Raw genomic sequence first — 24,237 nt, 5'->3', positions numbered from 1 at the left:
GTTGTTGTTCTGTTTGTTTCAGTCATAATCTATATTAAATTTATTGAGTGCTTTTTCTGCACCTGATTTTTCTCCTTTAATCGAGTACGCTATTATTTTGTTGTTAACCTTACATTCCCAGGATCAGCCCTTCTTGGTCATAGGACACTGTGTGTGTGTTTATTTAATACATTGCTGGATTCAGTTTGCTGGTGTTTCTTGGCTAGTATTATTTAGGATTTTTTGCCTGATATTCATAAGAAAAACTGATCTAAAATTTTTGTTTTATTATATTGCTCTTTCCAGTTTATATTTCAGGATAATACCATAGCCTCATAAAATTAGATGGGTATCTTCTCTCCCTTCCAACTCCCGCCTTTTTTTTTTTTTTTTTTATTCTTTGAGAACATTTGTATAGGTTAGAGATTATCTATTTCTTGTGGGTTTGATAGCACTTGCTTGAGAAGCCGTCTAGGCCTGGTATCCCGGGGCAGGAATGATGGTAGCAGAATAAGCAATTGTATTATTGATTTAATTTTTTTTTTTTTAAAGATTTTATTTATTTATTTGACAGAGACAGACAGCCAGCGAGAGAGGGAACACAAGCAGGGGGAGTGGGAGAGGAAGAAGCAGGCTCATAGCATAGGAGCCTGATGCGGGGCTCGATCCCACAACGCCAGGATCACGCCCTGAGCCAAAGGCAGACGCTTAACCGCTGTGCCACCCAGGCGCCCCTATTGATTTAATTTATTCATATACATTCTAAAGAACTTCTTGAGTAAATTTTGAAAATTTATGTTGCTCTATAGAGTTATTCAGATTATCTGTACTTTTATATGTTTTGGCATAAACTCTCTCATAGTACTCTCTTAAAAGTTTTAAAACCTCGGGGCACTTGGGTGGCTCAGTCAGTTGAGCGTCCAACGCTTGGTTTGGGCTCAGGTCATGATTTCAGAGTCATGAGATCGAGCCCCCAAAGTGGAGTCTGCTTGGGATTCTTTCCCTCTCCCTCCCTCTCTCTCCCCCCACTCACTCACTCTCTCCAAAATAAATAAATAAAATGTTAAAAAAAAAAGTTTAACAACCTCTCTTGCAATTCTGTCCCCTTCTTCATTCTCCCCAGATGGAAGAGTCCTGAGCACTTGCCCCCAGTTGTGCTCTGTCTTAGACCTAAAGTTTCTTTCTGGTTTCTGTGATGTAGTGGAATACTAGAAAAGAATTTAAATATGGCCTGACACCTTTACTGCATCATAGGGTTGTGGTCCTTTTTCCTGATTACAAATGTAAATACATGGTGATTGTTTTAATAATTGGAATATATGCAAAAGTATAATTAAGAAAATTTAAAACAATCATACCACTGTTCCTATTTAGGTGTATGTCCAATTTCTGCCTATAAATCACATCTGTAAACACATTTTCAAAAAGTAAGTTTGGGATAACATTGTGCATACCTTTTTCCTCACTTAAAACGTTATAAGGATTTGCCCATATCATTAACTATTTTGAAAGCATGTTTTTAAGTGACTACATAATATTCCTTTGTGTTCCACGTACTATAAAATGTTTTTACTAATACCTTGTCATTGGACATCAGGGCCTTGGGGGACAGATCTCCGTGAGTATCTGTGATGAGTCCTTCTTCTGATAAATTCTTACAAGTCCATTTACTTTAACGGCTTCAAGGCTGTGCACATTCCCGAGGACCAGCAGGGCGATTAACTGGCATCTGTCCTTCTCTTTGCAGCAGCCCACTCACCCTGTGTACAATATTGGACCAGATAAGGTGATCCAGGCCACCATGCACTTTCTGCAGAAGCCAGTCCCAGGCTTTGAGGAGCACGAGGACGAGGCACCCGCAGAGACCGCCACCGCCTAGACGACAAGGGTCCCGTGGCTCTGTGCTCACCCACCTCCCCGGTCAGACCAAGGTGTATACATTTCGATACATACTGCATTCTGTGCTGCACAAGCCTTGGCCACTATGGAGCTGTGGTCCTTTGTCCTTTCTTGTCAAACAAAACAAAACTGATGGCTCTGGGTTTGGAGAACATAGTGGCGTGGTTTTTTAAAAATCCTTTCCACTTCTGGCAAACCAAAAATATGTCAGCCCGCGCGGCCCCTGAACCTGGCTCTGGCCCAGCCCCGGTTGTTGGGGAACAGTGCATGCGGGGCAGAAGCAGCCCCTCGCCACCAGCTCTCCAGCCCGGACAGTCGTATTGAAATGAATGGTGTCTATGAGTCACTGCTGCGACCCCCCCCCCCGCCCTTGCACGCCACAGTTAAGTCGCCAGGAAGGTGCCCTCCCACGGGTGGAAATAAGTCTGCTCTGTGCCAAGGGGGAGGGGGAGCTTTGGTCCCATCGAAATGAATTCTCTAGAAAAAATCATGGTGGGACCTCACCACGAGATGCCCAAGGCTATCACCTCCCACAGTGGTCATTTGCAAGGGAAAGGAGCTGGGGGTGGGGGAGAAAGTTCTCCTTGGGTTGTGAGCTCCTCCCCTCTGCACCTGAGAACCAAGCCACGTCTCTCCCCAGGGCCCGTTGGGTGCGCGGGCGGGACTTGCTTCAGCCGCCAGTGTGGTGACTTCGACCCAGGAAGCCAATTATGAGTGGAAAATGAACCTCTGGTTCAATTCTGCGCCCGAGGAAGCAGCCCCAGTGCCCACCCCCCATCCACCCCATCATGTACCTTGAGAAACCCCTCTCGTGTCCGCAAGGCAGCACCGGCAGCCTGTGGCCATTCTGCGTGTTTCCATCTCCCATCAGACTCCCAGCCCGGCCCCCTCAAAGATAGTGTTGTCTGCTCTCATCCCCAGTATTAACGCTACTAAGTCTTTCACCGTAATTTGACTCAGGATTTAGTCACGTCCTGCCCACTCTAGGCTCACAGAAATAAAATCAAGTGCCAGAGAGGCTGGCTGCTGCTGAGGCAGGGGCCACGGAAGCCTGGCTGCAGCGGGGCTGGGGCCGTCCAGGGTGCTCAGCCTGTCGGGGCCTCTGCTGCTCGCAGGGAGCCCTTTCTCGGTCAGTGGGGTGTCGAGCTGGGCCGTCTGGCCAGTGCTACGGGCACGGCGGACTCCGCGTGGCTGAGCTGGCCTTCGCGTAAGCCGCCACAGACGGCGGGCCCGCAGGAGCTCAGAGATGCAGCCTGAGGCTCTTCTCAAAAACTCTGCCCTTCGCTGCCTCTAATTCCCCATTGCTTTGGCGGATCGGGCTATGTATTACCTCCTTGAAATAATAAAAGAATAACATTTTCTATGATGTCTCTCATTTGTAATTGGTACCAAGAGAACTCCCTCAGAACGTCCAGTGTTAGGAGTTGCTGAAGATTGTTGGCCGATCGCCAGTCTCCGGCGTGCAAGGTTCCAGAGCCTGTGTGTTAGCCGTTAACGGGGGTCTGGCTGGGGCTCCACCTTCAGACACTGCCTCCAGGCGAGGCCACGGTGGGCCTCACAGTGGGAGAAGCTGTGTTTTCCCCAGCTCCCCAGAGCAATTCGGTTTACTCCCCAGCACTCTGTACACCACGTCTCACAGTCTGTGCGTCTGTCTCCTCCATCTGTCACTGTAACAAAAGGTCAAACCCTCGCACGCCAGGAGCCTCACACCGGATTAGGGGACGGGTTGCAGTACTGGGTGTGGTTAAGAGACAAGGGATTGCTTGGGTCTGAGCTGGCTTTATCACGCCCAGGCGGGAGGGTGTGAGCTGGCCCCAGGGGTAGGTGAAGTGTGCCTCGGTAGAGAAGAGAGGGTCATTTGCCGGCATTCTTATCTCAGGGCTTTATCGGGCATAATCCTGAGACTCCCTTCCTGCTCCCAGTTGGGTCTGGAGGATTTTCTGACTTTTACAGCATTCAAGTGAGTGCTGGAGATAAATTCTCAGATTTATCATGTGGACCCTTAAGTAGAAGCCCGTCGGTAGCATTCGAGGTCGGTTACCCCAAAATTCCCCCGTCAATAAAGAGATACAGAACTACCACAGGTCTCTATATCCAGATGGGCCCCAGCTTCCCCCTTGGATCCATTTCAGACCCACCCCGAGCCCCAGGTAAGTTGGGCAGCCTGCTAGATGCTCTGTGAGCAGAGGGGGGCCTCCTGGATAAGCTGACTCCCCTGGGAGAACCGTACCAGCCAACAATAGTCCTAAACGGCCTTCTTTCCCCGAGTTAGAAACCACTGGTCAGACTCTGGCCCCTGCGTCTGGGGCAATGCAGTACTGTCCTTGACGAAGCCACTTCTCATGAAGACCTCACACAGAAGCATATGTCATAATATTAAATAATATCGGGGCCCCACGACGGCCTTGCCTTGAGAACTAGTCTGAGAACTAGTCTTATGTTGCTTCCTGGTGACTGAACTTAGCAGAGATGGAGGCTGGGAATCCCTGGCAAGTGGCTGCTCATGTGACCTTGGCTATTTCATTAATGTTAACCCTCTATGCTGGGCTTGTGGCAGGAGCTTGCTAGAATGACGAGTGGAGCTCCGAGTGCCCTGGGTGGTTGGTGGAAGTGGAATCCACTGGCTTCAGATGTCCGAGGGACAGGTAACAGTGCTGACATTCCGTTATGAAAACCAAGGGACTTGCCGCACCTTCCGACCAGGTTGACACTGAGCCCACCTCCTTACTGAAGGAGGCCGCTGGGCTACCTACAGGAATGCTCCAGTAGCTTCAGCATCCCAACTCTTGAGGGCAGGGTCATGGTCTGGGACAGGAAAATGAATGTTCTTTTTATCTGCAGGCTTTCTTTCCTAGGCCCTCTGTGGACAGGACACTACAGAGACCAAATATTAACAAAGATGGCAGATATCTCTCATTTTCTGGGCTAGGTTCAGTTCGATGGAAGTCTGTCTTTCTAATGCTGATAATCGGACTGAGGTTAATGATACAGAGGTCTGTCATGGAGGGCTACTCGTTTCCATGTGGGGACACAGGTATTCATTCAGTTGAGGGGGAAGTGTTTGCTAGTATTTTATCAGTCTACCATCTACACCAGGGGGCAGCACATTTTCTCTGTAAAGGGCCAAATACTAAATATTTTAAGCTTTGCAAACAACTACTCAACTTCAGTCTTCCATTGTAGTACAAAACAGCCATAGACAAAGTGTGGCTGTGTTCCAGTAAAACTTTATGAAAACAGGTGGTAGGCTAGATTTGTCCCCGTGGGCTGTAGTTTGCCTACCCCTGATCTAGACTAAATCCCATCCGTATTCATTCAGCATTCTTCCACATCTTTCATGGCTGAGATGCTTTCCATGTAATACTAGTCTCAGATGACAAATGTGCTTGGTAAAGTTTATACCAAATATTCCAGCCACCCACATGCACCGTTCAGGGCATTCACTGCCTTTGAACAGGAAGGAGAACTGTATGATTTAAGACGTGGTTACAACTTGCTTAGAGCAAAGAGGAAATGTGTCGACTCACAAACTGAGATGTCCAGGAATTAGCTTGGCTGTATGGCTTTGATAGGTTTTTCCCCCTTTCTCATCTTTCTGTATCAGCTCCAACCTCAGGCTCTCTCCATGTGAGCTCCAGACCTTACATCCTCTCGGGGTGAAGTTCAGGAGACGAGCAGCTGGCACTGTCCCAGTCTTCCTTCCTGGCAGGTGTCACTGCGTTTCATTGGCTTTGATCAAGCCAAGTACCTTTCCGAGAAGCAGTCCAGTGGCCAGCTTAGAGCACACGGATTGACCTAAGTCTTGATCACATGCTTCTCCCATGAGTGGGAAATGGGGTTCCGTCAGAAACACATCGTCTTTGGGGAATGGGGAAGGAATGAAGCTGCAAATGCGGATTAGGGTTGTAGCCAAAGGGAGGACATGGATGTTAGTGAGACAAATCACCGTTGCTCTCTGCAATAGTGGATTATCACTGGGATGGAAACCTGTGGCAGACATCGTTGGCATCCGTTCCTCCCCTCCCCAACTGTGGTGGCCAATAGTGTGGATTTGATCCCCTTCCTACCTCCAGGTCCAGGCCCTGACTGGCCTAAGCCAATCATTTTAATCTGTCCCTCTTTGCTTCAGTAATTTGTTCAGGTTTGGCAATAACCCAAGCCGAAGTCAGTCAAATGGCTTGTCCTAGCCTCACAGATATGGGGCCAAGCATGTGGCCTGAAAGAGACCAAAGAGAGAGAAGCCCTAGACATTACATGATGGAGGAAAAGCACCTCTCTCCTGTAAGGGATGGTGGAATGTGTGGCCTGGGACTCAACAACCATTTTCCTACCTAGAAGGAAGCCAGTCTTAGAAGCCAGTACACACAGACTCCCTGACTTACTGAGAAACATGGCCAGAACCCTGATCACACCGCTCCTGCAGCTTGCCTTGTCTCTGGATTGTTCAGCTACGTGAGCCAACCTGAGTTGGATTTACTATTACTTGCAACTGAAAGCATCCTAAAACATACAGAACTCTATCCCATATTAGCCCCTGGGCCATCAAAGTCCTTACCCGCTGCCTGAAGGACACTGCCCACCCTTGCCACATCTACCCGAAGAATAACCCCTAAGAGAGTTCCTCCTGATCTACTGCTTTGTCTCATTTGATCCTTGGTTCAGCCTCATCAGGTGGGTTAGGCAGGTGTATTATCTGCACTTTACAACTGTAGAAACAGGGCAGAGAGCTTCAGTGAATCACCCATGTTTCCTAGCTACTGAGTAGTGGAGTCTGAACCTGACCCCACATCTGCTGCTTCCAAGCCCTTGTGTTTCCGTCCCCCCAGGAGTCTAAAGGAAGGTGAAATGGGTGGTCTCAGGAATGGGGCAGGAGCTAAACATGCATGGGTTACCTCCAGGGCTGGACGACTGAGACCGCAAATGCCTGTCCCCATCTTTTACCAGGACGAGGATGGGGACAGCCAACAGCAGGCTCAGGCTCACCTCACCCTTCTAAGCCATCTCCCTCTCTGCCAAGTCCTCAGTGTACAGCGACGCTCCCCGCACCAAGTGGATGCCACCCCCAGTGCAGAGTGTGACACCGCATGACTCCCAAGCAAGGTCGTGGTGAGTCAGTCTTTCTGGGAGCTGATCACAGCCCTGAAGACAGCCCGCCCTCTGCAGCCTGGCCCGGCCTGCCTAACTGGTTCCTGGACATCCTCTTTCACTTCCCGGCAATGACCTCGCCTCTGCTTTCCACCAGCTGCTGCAGGAGGTTCAGAGAACGAGGCCAGGTGGCTGGTGTTCCCCTCCCACTTCTTGGGTACATCCAAGAACAACCAGGCAGGCGGGGCCGGAGTGCTCATCGCCAGCCCAGCTTAATGGAAAACTTTCCCTGCCCTCTGCCTCTCCTGCATAAACACGACTCCTGCAAAATAACAACAAGAACACATTTTAAAAAAGAATCTTTTTATTTTAGGATAGTTTTAGATTGACCAAAAAATTGCAAGCATAGTGGACAGAGTCCCATAGACCCCTACACCAGTTTCCCTCCCGTTAGTATCTTACAGCAGTATGGGTCACTGGTCACAACGAGGGAGCCGAGAGCAACACATTACTACCAACCGAGGCCCACAGTTCAGTTATATAACGTAGTTTTTACCTAATGCCCCTTTTCCGTCCCCGGATCCCATCCGGGATACCTCATGACATCTAGTCATCAAGTCTCCCCTTCGGCTGCTCTTGGCTGTGACAGTTTCTCGACTTTCCTTGTTTCGAGTGACCTTGACAGGCACCGGTCAGAGAGTTTGTAGAGTGTCCCTCGGTCGGGACTTGTGTGAAAACCGTTAGACTGGGGCTGTGGGTTTTAGAAGGAAGGCCCCAGAGGCCCTCTCTTCACATCCTCTTGGGGGGCATGTGTGCCCCCACGGCTTATCCCTGCGACTCTGAGCCTTGGTCAGCTGGCTGACGGAGGTGTGTCCAGTTACCCGCTGTGAGACTCCTCTTTCTTCCCCTTTCCGGACCGTCCCCTTTAGTAGGAAGTCCACACCGCAGGAAAGGAGTTCTGCCCCACATCCTTGAAGGTGGAGTGTCTACATAAACTACTTGGAATTTTTCGGGAGGTCTGGCTTTTCCTCATTTACTAATTCAACCACGGGTCTCCATGGGTCCGGACTCATGAGCACTGATTTTATGCCTTGGCTTACGCTCCATTCTGTGTTGTTTATTTTACTGCTCAGATCGTTCCGGCTTTGGCCATTGACCCTTTCAGTTTGTTCCTGTGTCCCTTTGACCTCTCCATGCTTCCTTACTTAGAAAATAATAAAAAATAATAATGCATTTTGTTATCCTTTTCTTTCAAGAAGTCTGGCATGCTGATACTCATTGACACTGGATAACGGGTACATCAGGGTTCAGAAATAAAAAGTACTGTATACCGGTGATCTTGGATGTGAGACTTCACGTTGTCATCTGCTGTACCCGTGATGGCCCGGGCTGATGGGACAAAGGTGGTGACAGGAGCTGAGGATGTCAGCTCCCAAGGCAGAGTAGGCTAAAAGTCACAGCCTTGTCGAGGGCAGGGCCAGGGGACCCTGGGGCTGCAGGGGGCTCTGTCCCCCAGGCAGGCTGACCAGTGCCTGGCAGGATAGTGGCGAGGGTCCGGCAAGGGGCAGCTCTGGAGGGCGATGACAATGGTGATGATGGAATGAGTACCCAGGAGGGCTATGTCACACTCCCAGGAAGGCTGATGCTTTGCTAGGCTCCACCATCGAGTCTCTCTCCTGTCTCTTGGGAACAGTGGCTGCCATGGCCTGGATACCAAGGCAGCCAGTGACTGCGGTGCAACGGGCAGGGTGATCCTGTCCGTGCGGAGCGGAGGCTCTGGCCCACCTTCCCTTCATCCAAAGCCTCCACTGGGCGCTTGTGGGGAGGAAGGAAGGCAAGCACACCAGAGCCTGGGAAGCGATGGCCTGGCCCGTTCTTTGCCCCTCCGCATGCCAAGTGTCTCTCGTGGAGGGCCCGGCTTCAGAACTCCTTTGGCATCTGGAGTGCAGACGTGCACCTCTGTGCCACGTGCTCGAGTCTGGTCTCTACCTCCTCTGAGCTTCTTGAAGGCAGGGCCCGTGCTTCATCAACTGCCGTAGTGCTGGGCTCAACAGACACACTGCTCACACACCCGGGGCTGAACTCCCCTAGATGCAACCCCACAACTGGCCGACGAGTGCACAGAAACCCACCCTGGAGGCTGGACTCCCTTGGCATGCGCACCTCTGTGCATTCGGGGGGTACCCCGAGGTAGGCCAGGCACGGCGATAGGGAGGAAGCAACAAGCATTGAGACCAGGCCCTGGCCTCGGGGGAGCTTCCAGCTGGAAACGCCTGCCGCAGCGTTCCTAGCAGCTCCGCGCAGAGTGGCCACTCCTGGACTCACTGCCTGGGTGGGAAACCTAGTCGAGTTGTTTGAACCAGAGTTCCTCTACCTGAAGTCTCCCACTGGCCTTGTGGTAGGTATTTGCTGTGGACGTGACATTCCTTCTCTCGGCTGGCTGGCCTTGCTGTGGCCTTTGGCCCAAAGCCATCGGCCACTGTCCTTTAGCCCCAGACCTGCCCCTGCCACCTGTGAGTTGTTGATGGCACCGGGAGATAGGAGACAATGAAGCTCTCAGGCATGTGCGTGGGAGCCGCACTGCCAGCTGGCCTCCTCCGGCTGGGGATGAGGGAGGGTGTGGGCGGCAGCTCTGCACGCCCATTTGGTTACTTCTTGACCCAGACTCTTTATGGCTCATTGGGCTGGCAGCAGCCAGCTTATGGAGTACGTACCTTTCTCTCCTGCCCTGCTATGGTAGCTGTCAGGTTTCTGTTTCTCTTGGCAGGACGCTCAAACTCTCATCTCGTTCAGCACTGGAGTGGAAGGTTCTGGCACAGATTTCTTAACATTGGATCCTTGATTTTTCTTCCCTGCCCTCCCCTCTCTGGCCTTTAATTTACTGGGAAAAATTAATAGAGACTGTGCTGGACAGTTTTGCCTGGAGAAGGCTATCGGTATATAAGGGCCCCACTTCTGCCATGGACATCAGAGGAAAACAATCCTAAATGGGGCCTGGCAGTCGGACAGGCCTGCTGGTGCAGCTGGCATCCAGCACAGGGCACAAGAGGGAGCCTGCCCAGCTGGTTGTGAACTGTCCAGGGCCACCTGTTGGGCTCTCTTCTAGACACGCCCATCCCGCTGGGTGTGTGTGCAGCACAAGGTACACACGCGTCAGCCGGCGTGAGCTAGAGCGTGTGGGCCCTGGGGTCTAGTCATCAGACCACATGGAGACAACAGGCTGGTCTGTCCTCACCTCACCTCTCCAGGCAGCCTAGCTCAAGGGGCCCCTATGAGGGAAGGCTGAACAACAGGGGCTCAACCACTATCGGAAACAGGCCCGGGAAGGAACGAGCCGGCAGTCACAAGATGGGCTTGCAGGATCTCTGGGCATGGCCCAGTGCAGGCCAGCAGGCGACACAGAAACCCAGAGTAAAACCAGAATAGAGAACAGGGCAAAGGAACCAGTATGGTCATGGTTCCTGGTTCTGATCCAGCCAGCAAGGGTGTATTTCATTTCCTACGTCCAGAGTTTTTCAAAAGGTAGTAAGATTTGTGGTCTTGCTCGAGTTCCATCAGAGATCAAGTGAAGCCTATTCGTTACCACCCTTTGGTATTCAACATGCATTTACTTCCTTTCTTTTAACGACTAAAATGAAATGCACTGAAGGATGGATTTTATTCACTCCGTGTTTCAACAAAACTCAAACAGAAACGGTTGCATCGTCCAGCACCTATGATGGCAGACAGACCGAGGAACTGCTAGCATTTGAGTACTTACCAAGTGCCAGGCACAGTGAAGGACTTTCACACTCATGCCCTCATGCCTCACAAAGGCACTTTGTGCTATCGCTGTCCTCATGTTCTGCCTCGGGAAACCAGGGCAGTGTCACCCAAGGCCAACCCAGGAGGCACGCTCAGAGCCGGAGGCCGATCAGGCACCAGCGCTGAAGCGGCCAGGGCTCCTGGCCCCACCCGGACCCCGATGCCGCGATGACGACACTCACCTGCTGGTGAGGGCGGTTTGCCGGGAGAGCCTCCAGAACTCAAGTGGGGGCCTGCCTGATGCCGTCACTCCAGTCCTGCACACACTTCAGCTGCCGATCCAAACTTGTCCAGGAATGGGGTATTTGGCCAGTTCGAGTTCGCCCTCAGGAATTAAGTAGAAAATAGTTTTTGTTTACCCCCGTCCCCAGGAGAGCCTGGCGCTGTATTAACTTCGCCCATGCCTTAGTAGCCCTCCACGTTGGAGGACACGCTGTCTTTGCCCATTCGTGACCCAGCAGTGCTTCCAAAGGGCCCTAGAGCTCACCGTGGTTTTTCCATCGCACGGCCAACGCAGAGGCCGGCAGACTCCTTCTCCCTACCTGGGTTTCCTCCTCAGGCGAGAGAAACCGTCTGGAACAAAGAAAGGCTCTAGTTTCACGTTCCCGGAGGCTGTCCAGAGCGGAGCCTGGCCACCGGGCCTGAGACACCGCTTTGCCGTGTCCGGCTGGCCTAGAGACCTGCCTGCCAGCCGGAGGACGGCCGTGCGCGGTATAAAACTGGGTGTGGCCCCACGCCGTCACCCTGGCTCGGGGCTTCAAAAGCCGGCGGCTGGCAGCCCTCGGGAGTGTCAGAGCCCCACCGGGAGAAGGGCGACACCATCCAGGCAGTGCCAGCAAGTGGACGGCTTACCAAGCCCCTCTCCCTTCCCCCACCCTTCTCTCAAGTGCAGCCTTAAGGGCCTGACCTCACACCCACTTTGCTAATTCAGCTCAGCTGTGCCTCACCCTTCCTCCAACAGCTTTTTTTTGTTCTCTGGATTATTTTACTTTTGGGGGTCAAACCTGAGTGCAAGAGAATCATGTGGGAGAGCCTGTTGAACAGAACGACTCTGGCTGTTGGGCACAGTATGCTTTAGGTCAGAGAAGCAGGACTCCACAAACCCTTTTAACAAACACCCCTGGGCGTGACTCAAGGACCCTACTCGAGTAACAACACCGTGGAAAGAACAGCAAGTGTTCAAAGTTCAGACATGCCAATGAACAGCAGGAGGAGGGAATGGCAGAGCCCCGCTTGGGCTGGCAGCAGATCTAAGGAACCCACAGGTGCCTCTTTGGTTTTAAAGTGTCAGTTCAGTCCTGGGGTCCCCTTGCTGTCTCTTTATTCAGCTTGTAAAGATAGGGCACATCGTAGGGGTGGGAAGCGTTTGTGGGACACTGAGGTGTCTGCCCTCACATACTCCAGGGAAGACTGGTTGCAGGAGCTGGATTTTTCCATCTTCTAGTCAGCCCTGGTCATGTGCTTTGTATAGATGACAGCCGGCACCTGGGTGCTCACTAGGGCCTGAGGTCAAGCACATTTTAGCATTATCTCATTTAACCCTCCCAGCCGCCTTACGAGGCTAGTACTATTATTACCCTCGTTTTATGGATGAGGACACTGAGGCTGGGAGAGGTGGCTCCCCCAAGATGAGCAGCCACTGACAGAGCCAGGATTTTGAACTCAGGCGGTCTGACTTCAGAACCCAAGCGTAAAACACTCTATTATTAGAAACAGAATTCTGCTTTCTTCAGTCCTAGGTCGGGGCTCCATCTCATCTCCTCAGTCTTGTTTTTCAAACTTTTCGCAGCTAAGACGATAGCTCTGCGAGCTGAGGTAATTCTTTGCTGAACTTGTAGCTCCTCGACCTATGGGACCCACCTATCAGGAATTATAAAAACCAGGCCATTTAAAATACCCTTGGACTTGGGGCAGTCGTAAAGGTAGGAAAATATCAAGCTTACCATCGCAAAAGAGAAAGAGGTGGCTTTCTACAGGACGCTCGGTGAGGCCACCTGTTGCTGTGACCCGGCACATCACCAGGTTTCACGGCTTTGTGCCACCTGCCACAGTGCAGCGACTTGCTGTGAAAGCCACCAGGGTGGTCAGACTTCGGTGTCCCGGGGGATGCATACCTTGGCTTCCTAGACAGACCAGAAGGAACTCAGCCTTGACTTTCATCTGTCCCCTTCAGCGAGCACAACCTCCAGCTTGGGTCTCCTACCCTGTTTTCCGTCCCAGGCAGCTTCTCCCCATGCCAACTGCTTTCTTCACCACAGCATGTAGTCAGGTGGTTCAGATCTTCCCAGGAACCAGTAGCCTCCTACCGGGGCCCTTTTCTTCCTGGTTTATTCAAATTTTGAGAACCCTGAAACTCAAGGCCTTGTCCAGCCAATATCTTGGAGCCGGGGCTGGCTCTCGAGGACATTCCCTATCCTTGTGCCGGCTCGACTGCCCTTCTCCCCATTCCCTGCCTCCCGCGCGCCCAGCTGCACACTCCTTCCACCTCAAAAACACGGCTTCGCCTGCAGCTTGCTCCTGAGGCCCACCCCTTCCGAGCCAACGGTGTAGATTTATAATTAAGGCCAGACATACAAAGAGATATAGTAAAAGGGCAACAAAAAAGAGGAAAGCATGTGAACTTGAGGGCTTATTAAATCGCCTGATTTCTTTCCCATTTTCTTATTCTTGTCTCTTTCCTGTCTTGGGAAGAGTGCCTTTAATAAATGGGATGCTGTTCTCCCAGCATCCTTGTTTTCCTAATTGCAATCATGGTTTTGGGGGTTTGGTTTGATCGTGTTCCAAACTGTTGTAGAAACACGGCATACCTATCAACTCCCATTAACCAAAAACAGATCCTCTGAACTTGACATCTAGTTGACAGGTGCCCAAGCACTACCACTCTAGAGGGAGGGACAAATCAAGGGGCGGATTTAACTTCACTCCCTCCCTTGGTCTAGGAATAGCAATGTTTCCTGTCAGCCAGACAGGAAAACCAAAGCTGAGCTGTGCTGTGGCCATAAATTCTCTTCCTTTCAAGGTGAAACAAGTTCAGTGTTGGTCCCTAGGCCGAGTGGAGCTAATGTGATGCTGTTGAACGAGCCTCCTTTACCTCCAGCCCCTGGCAGCTCTGCTGTCTCCTCTTACTGTGGTGGAACTCTGCAGAAACTCAAGGACCTAGAGACCACCAGTCACCTCTGAATTGGGCATTCATTACCAGGAGAAACCCAAACCCAGCTCTGGGCTACCAATTCTCCCAGGGTCACTTATTTAGCAGGAACTGTCTCTAGAAATGTTGCCCTGGATAACCCCTTCCCTGTTGGAACTTTAAAAGCTACTATCCAATGAACAAAGTCACCACCACTGGCTTACCCACCCCTGGCCTGCTCAGCTGAGCTGAGCCCTTACAACGAGAAGGGCGTTGCTGTGACTTTCAGGAGCGCCAGATTCTGCAAGCCCACGTAAGTTATGTCTGCCCTTCTTTCTGCTTTCCCCATGGGCCCATGGCCTCCACAGGGCTCTTTCCTTAACCATTCTGGCCTCTGCAAGGGCAAGAAGACACCACCACCAAGAAGGATAAAATAAGTTTTTATTTATAGTCTTATAGTAAAGGGGAAAGCCTTAACTTGCAAGACAATTCTTGGGCAGTATGTACAACATACTTTTTATTTCCATGGAATGGAATCAAACACAGACTGGGACTACAGAGTACACGCTAGAAATCAGCAAATGCCAGAACAGAGTAGGAAAAAGACAAAGAAATGAGGCCTAAACACACAAAACCCTTCACTGGGATCTGCTGACCGCAGCCAGGACCAGGGCTGGATCACACGACGGGAACGGGTTCCAGAACAGGTAGAATGGGAGTAGTGGGGTGAGGGTGGGGAAGGGTCCGCACTGGGGGGCGGGTTTAGTACCAGGTAAATTGCTCTTGGTATTTACATACAAAATCAGTTGGCTCTATTTCTTAGAAATACACACGGAAAGAAAGGAAGATTTGATCATTACTTTATGAATCTGTCGCTTTGCAATACCGACATCATCAGAAATAGGGACAATTCACTCAGATTCAAATTTCAGTAGCAGGAAATAAATATCAAAACATCATCACTGGCCCTCAATACAAAACCTTTCCCCGACCCGATCCTCCCTCCTTGTCCCACCCCCTACCACCCCTCGGCGGCTACCACTTCACTGCTGCCCGCTGTCCCCCACACATACCACACGAGCGTCACGCGGCCCTCCCTAAGGCTGGCTGAGAGAAGCAGGAGTGAAACAGGCCAAAGACTGTGCTGCAACTCTGTCCCCAATTGTTTTTATACCACAGACTTCTTCAAGGATCTGGTCTTTTAATAGGAGCGATAAATAGCTTTTTAGAAAAAAAAAAAATCCTTAAAAAGAAGGGGGATTAATTCTGATTACTCCAAACTGGTCATCTTCTTAAAGTAGAGCAGTCCACAGATTCACAAAGTCTATCAAACAGAGGTGAGGGTGGCCTGGGAGGAAAGGCCTGGGAGGGGCAGGAGTCCTCCGGGCAAGTGCCCGGCAGGGCTGGAGGAGCTGGTGGCTGGTCAGGACACCATGTGCTCAGAGGTCCGGCCGGCCGTCTGTCCTCCACAGAAAAAGCTGCCAAGTTGGGGTGTTTTGGTTTAAAAATTCCTGGTGGGGACAGGGAACCCCTGAAGGGAAACGTTAAAAAACAAAAACTGTGGAAATGGGGAAGGAGACGAGAGCTGTTGTCCAAGAGCTTCTATGTAAAAATAAAATTAAAAAAAAAAAAAAAAAAAAGGATAGAGAGAAAGAGGAAAAAAAAAAGTCTCTTAAATGGTTGTGAGGGTTCTAGGGCTGAACTGAAAGGAGGATGGGACGATGGAGGAGACAGACAGTTTGTATTGCTGGCCTGCCCCGTGGAGCTTAGCTGGCCTCCATCCGGAGCTTCTTCCTGCTTTGGGGCTCTTCGGGCTCCGACTCCGAGCTGGAGTCCGAGCCTCCATCGAAGGCAGAGATGGTGCTGCCCTTGGCGTTGGTGTAGAGGCTGTTGTCTGAGGAGGGGTAGTTGGTCTGCAGTTGGGCACTCGACCTCGCCTTCTCCAGTGCACGGACTGAAAGGCAACCAAGCAAGCAGGTTACAGCCTTCTGGAGACTGGGGGAGTAACCAAGTCTCAGCTCAGGGTCCAGCCTGTTCTTCCGAAGGGCTTGCTGGCCCCTGAGGCTCAGGGTGGCTCGGAAGTAACACCCTTCTGATGGCTGTTCCACCCACACGCTTCATTTCCCTCCTCCCTTCCCAGCCAGACCCGGGGGCCCAGTGGACATGGCCAGCCACTCTGCAATGCCACCTAACCCTAAAGAGAAGGCTTGTGATGTCACCGTCCTGCCATGGAAGCTGAGTGTAGAGACAGGAGCACAAGCTCCCTGTGGGACCCAGCAGTGCAATGACAGAGGAGAAGCTGGCCTGGTCATGCCAGGCTCCACAAGGGTGTGAAGGCCACACAACAGCAGGGAAGGATGACATCGGATGTGTCAGCCAAAGAAAAGTTTTGGCTTAGCTCTCTTGTACAAGATCCACTTGGAAAGACAAGCTGGACACTTGGAAGCAAGTCACCAATACACACAGAATACCTGGGCCTTTCGATACATAGCCCCTACATGCAGGCTGCTCGGCCCAGTAACCAACCCGCTGCCGCCTCCCGCTGCCCGTCCCTTGGGGTTCAGCTCATCTTGAGCCTGGAAGGTCAACCCGTTTATCTTATCTTATTTTATTTTATTTTATTTTATTTGAGGTGTTCTAACCCAGGTGGTTACTTGCATTTCCTTTTACTTGCATCTTCCATGAGGGAGGAAGAGAAGTGAATTCCCCAGGAACAAAGAACTTGATCAGCTCTCGCTTTCCCCTGTGGTTGTAGGAAAAGGCGGGTGTGAGCACTGGAGAACAGCATGGGCCTGGCCCATAGGCTGCCCTGATTGGACTACCATTGACAATGGGGAGAGCTCACTGTCCCTGAACGCCTGGAGTTTCTGGTACTTACACAGCACACTCCAATCCAAGGACCTCAAAGCTCTTTTGAGACACCTGATGCCAGGTGTGACCCCTACTGCAGGCAGAGCACCTGAGCCCCAAGAAGGGGAGAGATCAGGTCAGAAAAAAGTCTCCAAATGTCCAACCCCTAGACTCTACTGTTCCCTCACTGGCGGCTCAGGTCCTTCCTCAGGATGGTTCTAACACTCAACTATTCAGGCCCAAGAAGCAGGGCCGCAGCTGCTTATGAGCACACGCTCCGTAACTGGTTCTGACTCTGCAGGCCCAGGTGCGAAGCGCTGACCTGGCCAGAGCACAGCAGGGCCAGCGGCCCCACCAGCTCAGGGGCTCACCTTGCTGCTCCAGAAGAGCATTCTGCCGCTTGAGGTCATCAATATCTTGCTGGTGTGTGTGGTTTTTCCTTCGCATATACTGGATATACTCTGTGGCTTTGTCTAGGATTTGGGCCCGGGATGCCTGTTGCAATAGGAGAAAAAGCAAAGGGAACAAAATAAAGACCTAGTCCAAGCAGTGGGGAAACCAGGCCCTTCTGCAAGAGCAGCCTGGGGGAATGGAAGCAGGAGGGTGAGGCGGGGCAGGGCTGGCTGCGGAAACGGAGTGACTGCTGCCGAGAGCCTTCTTTGTGCCGGTCAAGGTGTCCAAGCTTCACACAGCTCACCCCATAGCGGCACGCTCTGAGAGGCAGCTCCGCCACGAACCCGAGGCTCAGAGAACTTTACTGGTTTGTTCAGTCACCAGCTAGCTAGTGGCAGAGCCTGGATTCAAACTTGGAGCCATCTGACTCCTGAACTTGTACTCCTCCCACCCCCTTTGGTTCTTTAGGTTGCTTTCAAGTCTTCAGCCTGGCTACGTTTGAAAACATTAAAGCAGTACTTAACTGAGAGCTTACGCTACCCACCCTCTGCTAGGGAGAGACACAGGCAGCTGGGCCAGAGAGACAAGAGCAAGATCTCACGGGGAGCCAGCTCAGAAATGGAGTAGGTGTAAAGCTTTTTATCCAGGTCCCTAGATTTCAGACAAACCCTGACTGCATTAACTATTTCCAACTGAGCCATGCTGCTGTGTCATTATTTCAGCCTTCCTGGCTGAAGAGACTTTAGTGAAAGCTGTCCGAGCTTGATGTCAACACAGGAAGGGCAGGAGATTGGGCCATTTCAGGAAGCAACCACACCTTTACCATGGCCATGGGCAGCCTAGGCACTGCCCTGTGAGAGGAACAAGTTGATAAGCCATTAAAATGGATGTCAGGTTACTCTGCCCCTGGAGGTCCCATATGCCTGAAAGAGTCCCTCCAGGTTGCAAACGTGGCCAGAGTTACTCACAGCCAGGCAGCTAACCAGCCAAACTGGCAGAATGGTACAAAGCCCAGAGGACTGACACCCAGGGCAGGGTAATCTAGAAGCTGAGTGTGGCGTTCACGCCACTGAGGCTTCTAAGCAGTAGTAGCAAAGCTTCCCACTAACGGTGGGGCAGTACTGGACAGTTCTGTGTTACAATCCTAGCGGGTCCTAACCAACCAGAACACAACAGGGGAAAATGGCAAAGAAAACATCTACACTCAGGATAGCAAAACTAAGTCCACTTGTATTAAATCCTGACAATCTCAACTTACATACCTCAGGCTGGGCTGTATATCAGAGAAGTTTGCAAGGCCTGGATTTATTCACCAGTCCTCACAAGGACTAGAACTTCCAGGCTTTCCTCTTATAGCATGCTTAAGGCAATTTCCTCAAAAGGAAACTGTTCATATTTAACCATTTTTATCTGCTGCAAATGATGTGCAAGGTACTGAGCAGACACTGTGGGGAAACAAAATGTATTAGTCATGGCTTCTTTGGCCCAGAAGCTTACTTACTATCTAGCTGAGGAGATAAATATATCTATACACAGACAAATCACAGGGCAGCACCAACAAGTGTAACTCGAGTAGTACAGATTAGAAAGGCCACGGGAAAGACGGTTTCTGGCTGGGGTGATTACCTACTGTGTGCCGGGCACTGGCCTTGGCTGTGTGTGTGCGCGCGTGCATGCACGGACACACACGTTAGGCTGAGGTGACATCTGTGGGAAAGGGTCACTCCGGGCAGGGAGAGTAGCACAGCAGGGGTACAAGGGTGGAGACTGAGCCAGGTATGTTTCTGGAGTCGGTCAGCTGCCGTAGGAAGAATGAGAGTACCTAGCAATGAGGGCTGGCAACCCTAGCTGCAAGGCTTCTTCAGATGCTGTTTCCCATTTCTGCTGAAGGGAACTTGCTAGGATATAATTATTAGGGGATAAAATGAAAAAAAGGGGCACATAATTAGAAAGGACTAATTGAAATACTCTGCTTCTCTGGAAACTAGCCATGGAATTTAAAAGTACTGCAGGATCGGTGGCAGAGTGTTGAGGAAGAGTTTAGGCGCCCAGGAGACAAGTGCATTCTGGGCTCTGCGACCGCAGACCTAATTTTTCTCTCCATGGCTATTTCTTTTCTGACTAGAAATTCTCTCAGACGCCACCTAGCCCTCCAAATTCTATGCACCCAATCAATGATCTAGCTGCTATGCATATTTTCACCCCAGTCTCTCTATAAGTTTGCCTATTTTTTTCAACTAACAGTTCCGAGAAAGCAACACTAGCTCTTACTTAACGACTCACTTGCAGCTGGGACAAGGGAAAAACAGTAAGACTGCATATGTTCAGTGATGACTCTTCTTAACGAACGACCACAATGAGGAGCAGCCCATGTGCTCCAGTTTCTTCTTCACATAGTTATACAGGAAACCATGAAGTGAAAGTGAGCAGTGAGCATAGCACAACAAACCAAAGAGGTAAAATGATCCTGCAACTGATGGAAGTTTCCATTTCAGGGCAGTTTTCAGATGAAGATACAATTCACAGATGCTCAGAACAGAGGTCCCCAAACAAGGCTGGATTGGTATAAACCCAGCACGAGGCTTCCAGAAGGCTAAGCACAGCCCTTCCTCCGTCCCCTGCTGAGAGCACAAGTATCCCAGGCCACCCCTTAGCAAGTCCAAAAGAATGGTTCAAAATTAACTTTATTTTGCCCTACTTTGAGTACTCACCAAGTAAAATCCAAGAAAAAAATTAGAGCACAAACTACAGAATTCCCCCAAATTTACATGTGTGTCTAGTCCAGAGGTTGGGGGGTAGGGGTGAAAGCAAACTGTTGAAACTAGAAAATGCTAGACATCTAAAATCCCCTCTTCCTGGCTTTCCAAACCATATGAGATCATGTGCCCAGCCACAGGATTAAGGTGTGGGCAGGCCTTTCCGTGCCTTTAGGAGTCTCTACTATGTGAACAGTAAACAAGAAACAGACAAGAACTTCGGGCTTTATGGCTCGGACTGTGGAGTGGCCCCAGGCTTTATGGCATGGACTATGGAATGACCCTGGGCTTTCGGTTTCTGTCTTCTGAAATGCACTGTTGGCTGAATCAGCTGTGTGTGTGTGTGTGTGTGTGTGTGTGTGTGTGTGTGTGTGTGTATGTGACTGAGCAGATAGAACTTGGTAAGTCAGTGTGTCCACAGATGGACTGTTGCCTTTGGATACCTAGTAAGGACCTGGATAATTTTTTTCCTGCTAGTTTTTACAATCAAGATTTTAATTCTGATTCTGCCTTTCTGAGAAGAAACCAACAGGGCCTTGAGACAGCACACACTGTGGCTAAGGGGACCAAAGAGGTACTGGGCCTCTTACATAGCGGTGTGAGTTAATGAGAAGGGACTCTTCAGGCTCCTCCTCCACCTCTGGCAGTGATGCAGAAGTTCCCTGGACAGCCTTGCCCAGGTCCTGTTCAAAGGCACGGCCGCATTATGGCAATACGGATGATGATGAGGGTAGTGATGGCAGCAGCTAACACTTACTGGGTACTTATTAAATGCCAGATATCTTCATACAACCTTCTGATGTATTACTGCCCCTATTTTATAAATGAGGAAACTGCACAGAGCTCTAACTTGCTTACTAGTAGGTAGTAGAGTCAGGATTTGAACCCAAGCCTCCAGGACACCTCTACTTTGGGGGCACAGAGGAAGCTGTGGAAAAGATGAACAGAAGCGCACTGACAGCGCCGTCACGGAGAGGAGAGTCTGAGCAGCAGGGAAGGACAATGAAAGAATCACGGGACTTGTCTACAAGATGTCGGTAAAGAGCTGGGTAAGGACTGTTTCCTTGGAGTAGTCAGAGATTCGGTAAATCATCCTTGCACAGGTAATGAGCGCAGGGATGAGCTGAAGCTGAAGACTAGTTTTTTAGATTTAGGTTGAAAAAGTGAGAAATGAGAAAAAAGTAGCTTGTAATAACAGCAGCCATTGAAGGAAGATTGTTTTTCTTTTCCTTTTAAAGACAGGTAAAAACCAAACAGGCTTCTAGCAGAGAAACAGCAAACAGAAAAAGCATAGTTTGGGAGAATGGACTGACTCCGGCCCCAGGGGAGGGCAGATGCGGGCTCCCAACAGTGCTGGTGGCTTCATTACCCAACAAGGGCACAACCAAAATGGACACAGGAGAAGACCCGGGGTGGTGCGGCTGAGGTGCCCAGCAGGTTCCTGTCCCGTCTCGGGCTCATGCCACTGCTGCTTGCATGGTGGCACTCCTGCCCACAGCAACAAGGAGACAGAGGCAAGGGCCAACCCAGCCCCCAGAGGCACCCACGTGAACGGAGCTGTACTCGGGAACGCAGGGCACCCACCCCATGCGCTGTAGCAAGAAACAGACGACATAGGTCACAAAAGGACCCAAGCCCAAGACTGATTCTAATTAGAACCTTCTTAAGGCCCCAAATGAACCTTGAAGTAGTTAACGCTAATGTTAGGATAAAATTCAAGGTTACTAAATCCCACTTAAGGTAGTAGCTCTCAAAATTTTTTACATAAGGCAAGAGTTCCACACGTTTCTGGAGATGTAAATCTTATTACAGTAATCTGGATTTGTTTTAGAAAGCAGGTGGACAGAGGTGAGGAAGAGAACGATAGCGCTAGAATGTTCACGGTAGGAACGCCACTGCTGTTCCCTAGGGTCCTAACCCTGACTCGAGAAGTAATCATCTAGGCCATATGTCACTCTTTCTCCTCAACTGTCAAAACCAGATCCTACCAAGCTGATGTTACCACTGCCTCGTTCCCCCAAGAACCAAAACGCCATATTCTGGGGAATGAAAATAGAACCGCTGCCTGCCTCACGAAGGGACATCTGTTTTGCACTACATATTTTAAGGAAACATAAAGCCATTATTTTCTGAAACCTGCACAAGCTTTTATACATATTAAGGTAAAGAGAAAGCTGGGGCAAAGCCGACATAGTTCCATTTAAATAAGCCAGCTTCTGAGAATAAAAATTAAAGAATCTGCACAATAAATCTTGGTCTACATTAAAATAGTTCATTCCAAAATGGAACCCCCATCAACACCAATAAGGGAGGCTGGAAGGCTGGGGGGTCAGAGCCAGCACAGCCACATGGCCCCTCAAAGCTTCCTGCTGGCAGGCCCTCCCCAGCCTGAAGGGCCATTTTATTGATTACTACAAGAAGGTAGTAATCATGCCCTTTAAGGGGCTTAAAGCCAGGAGTCAGACATTTGTTTAAGGGTCAACACAAATCATGTTTCGAACCTTGTATTCTTTTTCTGTGTGCCCTAGGTAGTTTGAAATGAAGGTGTGATATTTACTCATGAAGGAGAGAGGCACACAGTTCCCCAAAGAGGACATACACCTAGTAAATAAACATGTGGAAAAGGATTTAATCTCACAATAAACAAAATACAAAATCAATTACTACCTTTTGCCTACTAAGTTAGTTCCCCCTCTCCAAAAAACTTCCAATAATGGTAAAATTGGAACTCTTAAAACACACTGTCAAGACTAGTCTTTACCAATATTGCATGATTTCACTCATATGTAGAAATTCAAGAAACAAAACAGAGGATCATAGAGGAAGGGAGGGAAAAATAAAATAAGACAAAATCAGAGAGACAAACCATAAGAGACTCATAACTACAGAAAACAAACTGAGAGTTGCTGGAGGGGAGTAGATGGGGGGACGGGTAACTGGGTGATGGGTATTAAGGAGGACACTTGATATAATGAGCACTGGGTGTTATTTGCAACCGATGAATCACTGAACTATATCTCTGAAACTAATAATACACTATATGTTAATTAATTGATTAAAAAAAAGACTAGTCTTTAGCATTTACTTTAAAAAATAAGAAATGAAAGAATGAAGACATGAAAACAATCATCTTGGAAAGCATATTGGCAACACACAGCAAAATCCAGATGTTCTTACTGCTAGACCCATCAATCCAACTTATAGGAATCTGTTCTATGGAAACTGTCACCTATACCAAGATGGTCATCACTACATTTCTTATATAATTAAAAACTGGGAACAACGTAACTGGCCAACAGAAACATGCCTAATGACTGAATATGAACACTCTATCAGTTGGGCAAAAAGCATCTTCTGTGATAACAACACATTTCACCCACGTAAAGCATGTATACAAAGAAATCAGAAGGGAATATACAGACTGACAATAGCATCATTTCCTTGGTTCTTAGATTCCATCCATTATTCCATGAATTTAGCAACAGCAGCTTTTTGGGGGAGGAAAAAAAAAAGGAGGCAAGTTTCTTTTGATACTCACTGTAAGACAGCACCCAATTTTAGCCATATTAACATGGGGTGTGGAGTGGGGAGATACGTCTGAATTGCACCGTTGTCCAAATGGCTTATTAATAAGCACTTGAAATGTGACTAGACTGAGTTAAGCTGTGCTATTAAGTATAAAATACATGGGATTTCGTTGAAGTCATACTTATTTTTGCATATTAAGTTAAATAAAACATATTATTAGAACTGACCTCATCTGTTATTTTACTTTTTTACTATGTCAACTGGAAAATTTAAAATGCATTTGTGGCTCACATTAAACATGTACAGGGCAACACTTGTCTCAGAATCTTAAGAATAAAGGAAAAGTTATAGCTGTGTTAGAGAAAGAGGGTACTATTTTCTTCTTCCCATTTTCCTAAAATTTTTGCAATTTTGCTACAGGGAAAAAAGAAAAAGAAATACTGAAGGGAAGGCCTAGGAAACAATCCGGTATCCTTCCAAATCTCAATATGGAAAAGCATTAGAACAGCCTCCTGGCTCTCAAGTCCTCTCCACAGGAGTGAACCCTCCCCTGCTCTGTACTGCAGAGAGTTCCAGAAAAATGGACAAGGCTTTTGCCCTCAAGGAGTGCACCCCTCAGGGGATAAGACTGTCACAGAGGGAAGGGACACACAGGAGAGGCTCCATGAAGGCCATGCCTGCTGGGACTGATGGGAGAGCAATATTGCGGGGTTCTCTGGGCGGTGAACTGCTTGATATGAATTTGAAGGCAGGCAAGGAGAGAGACAGACTGCCAGGGGAGGCTCAGGCAGGGAGAAACATGGCGGCACTCCGGCA

At 49.6% G+C, this 24,237-nt stretch overlaps 2 protein-coding genes across 8 annotated transcripts in view; one reads left to right on the top strand and one right to left on the bottom strand.

The window, feature by feature from the left end:
* LOC103674342 (protein farnesyltransferase subunit beta) overlaps positions 1–3,239 on the top strand; it is a 61,586-nt gene extending 58,347 nt beyond the window's left edge. Inside the window, exon 12 of the mRNA XM_040641788.1 lies at positions 1,727–3,239. Within this exon, the coding sequence (XP_040497722.1) occupies positions 1,727–1,858 (132 nt within the window). The 3' untranslated portion in view covers positions 1,859–3,239. The remainder of the gene's footprint in view (positions 1–1,726) is intronic.
* An 11,079-nt stretch (positions 3,240–14,318) lies between these two features.
* The window catches only part of MAX (MYC associated factor X), a 24,401-nt gene continuing 14,482 nt past the window's right edge, over positions 14,319–24,237 (bottom strand). For 2 of the 7 annotated variants that reach the window (XM_040641782.1, XM_040641784.1), the window contains 2 exons: positions 17,116–17,245; positions 14,319–15,848 (listed from right to left, as the gene is read on the bottom strand). In XM_040641782.1, the coding sequence (XP_040497716.1) occupies positions 15,661–15,848; positions 17,116–17,245 (318 nt within the window). In that variant the 3' untranslated portion in view covers positions 14,319–15,660. Of the gene's footprint in view, positions 15,849–16,552; positions 16,638–17,115; positions 17,246–24,237 lie in introns of all 7 variants that reach the window. The other 5 variants (XM_040641783.1, XM_040641785.1, XM_040641786.1 and 2 more) reach the window with 3 other exon arrangements.

The sequence above is a fragment of the Ursus maritimus genome, unplaced genomic scaffold (genome assembly GCF_017311325.1).
Source record: "Ursus maritimus isolate PB19 unplaced genomic scaffold, ASM1731132v1 scaffold_25, whole genome shotgun sequence".
NCBI classification, from domain to species: domain Eukaryota; kingdom Metazoa; phylum Chordata; class Mammalia; order Carnivora; family Ursidae; genus Ursus; species Ursus maritimus.
The sequence above is the reverse complement of the archived record's forward strand: the minus strand, read 5'-3'. Positions and strand labels throughout refer to the sequence as shown.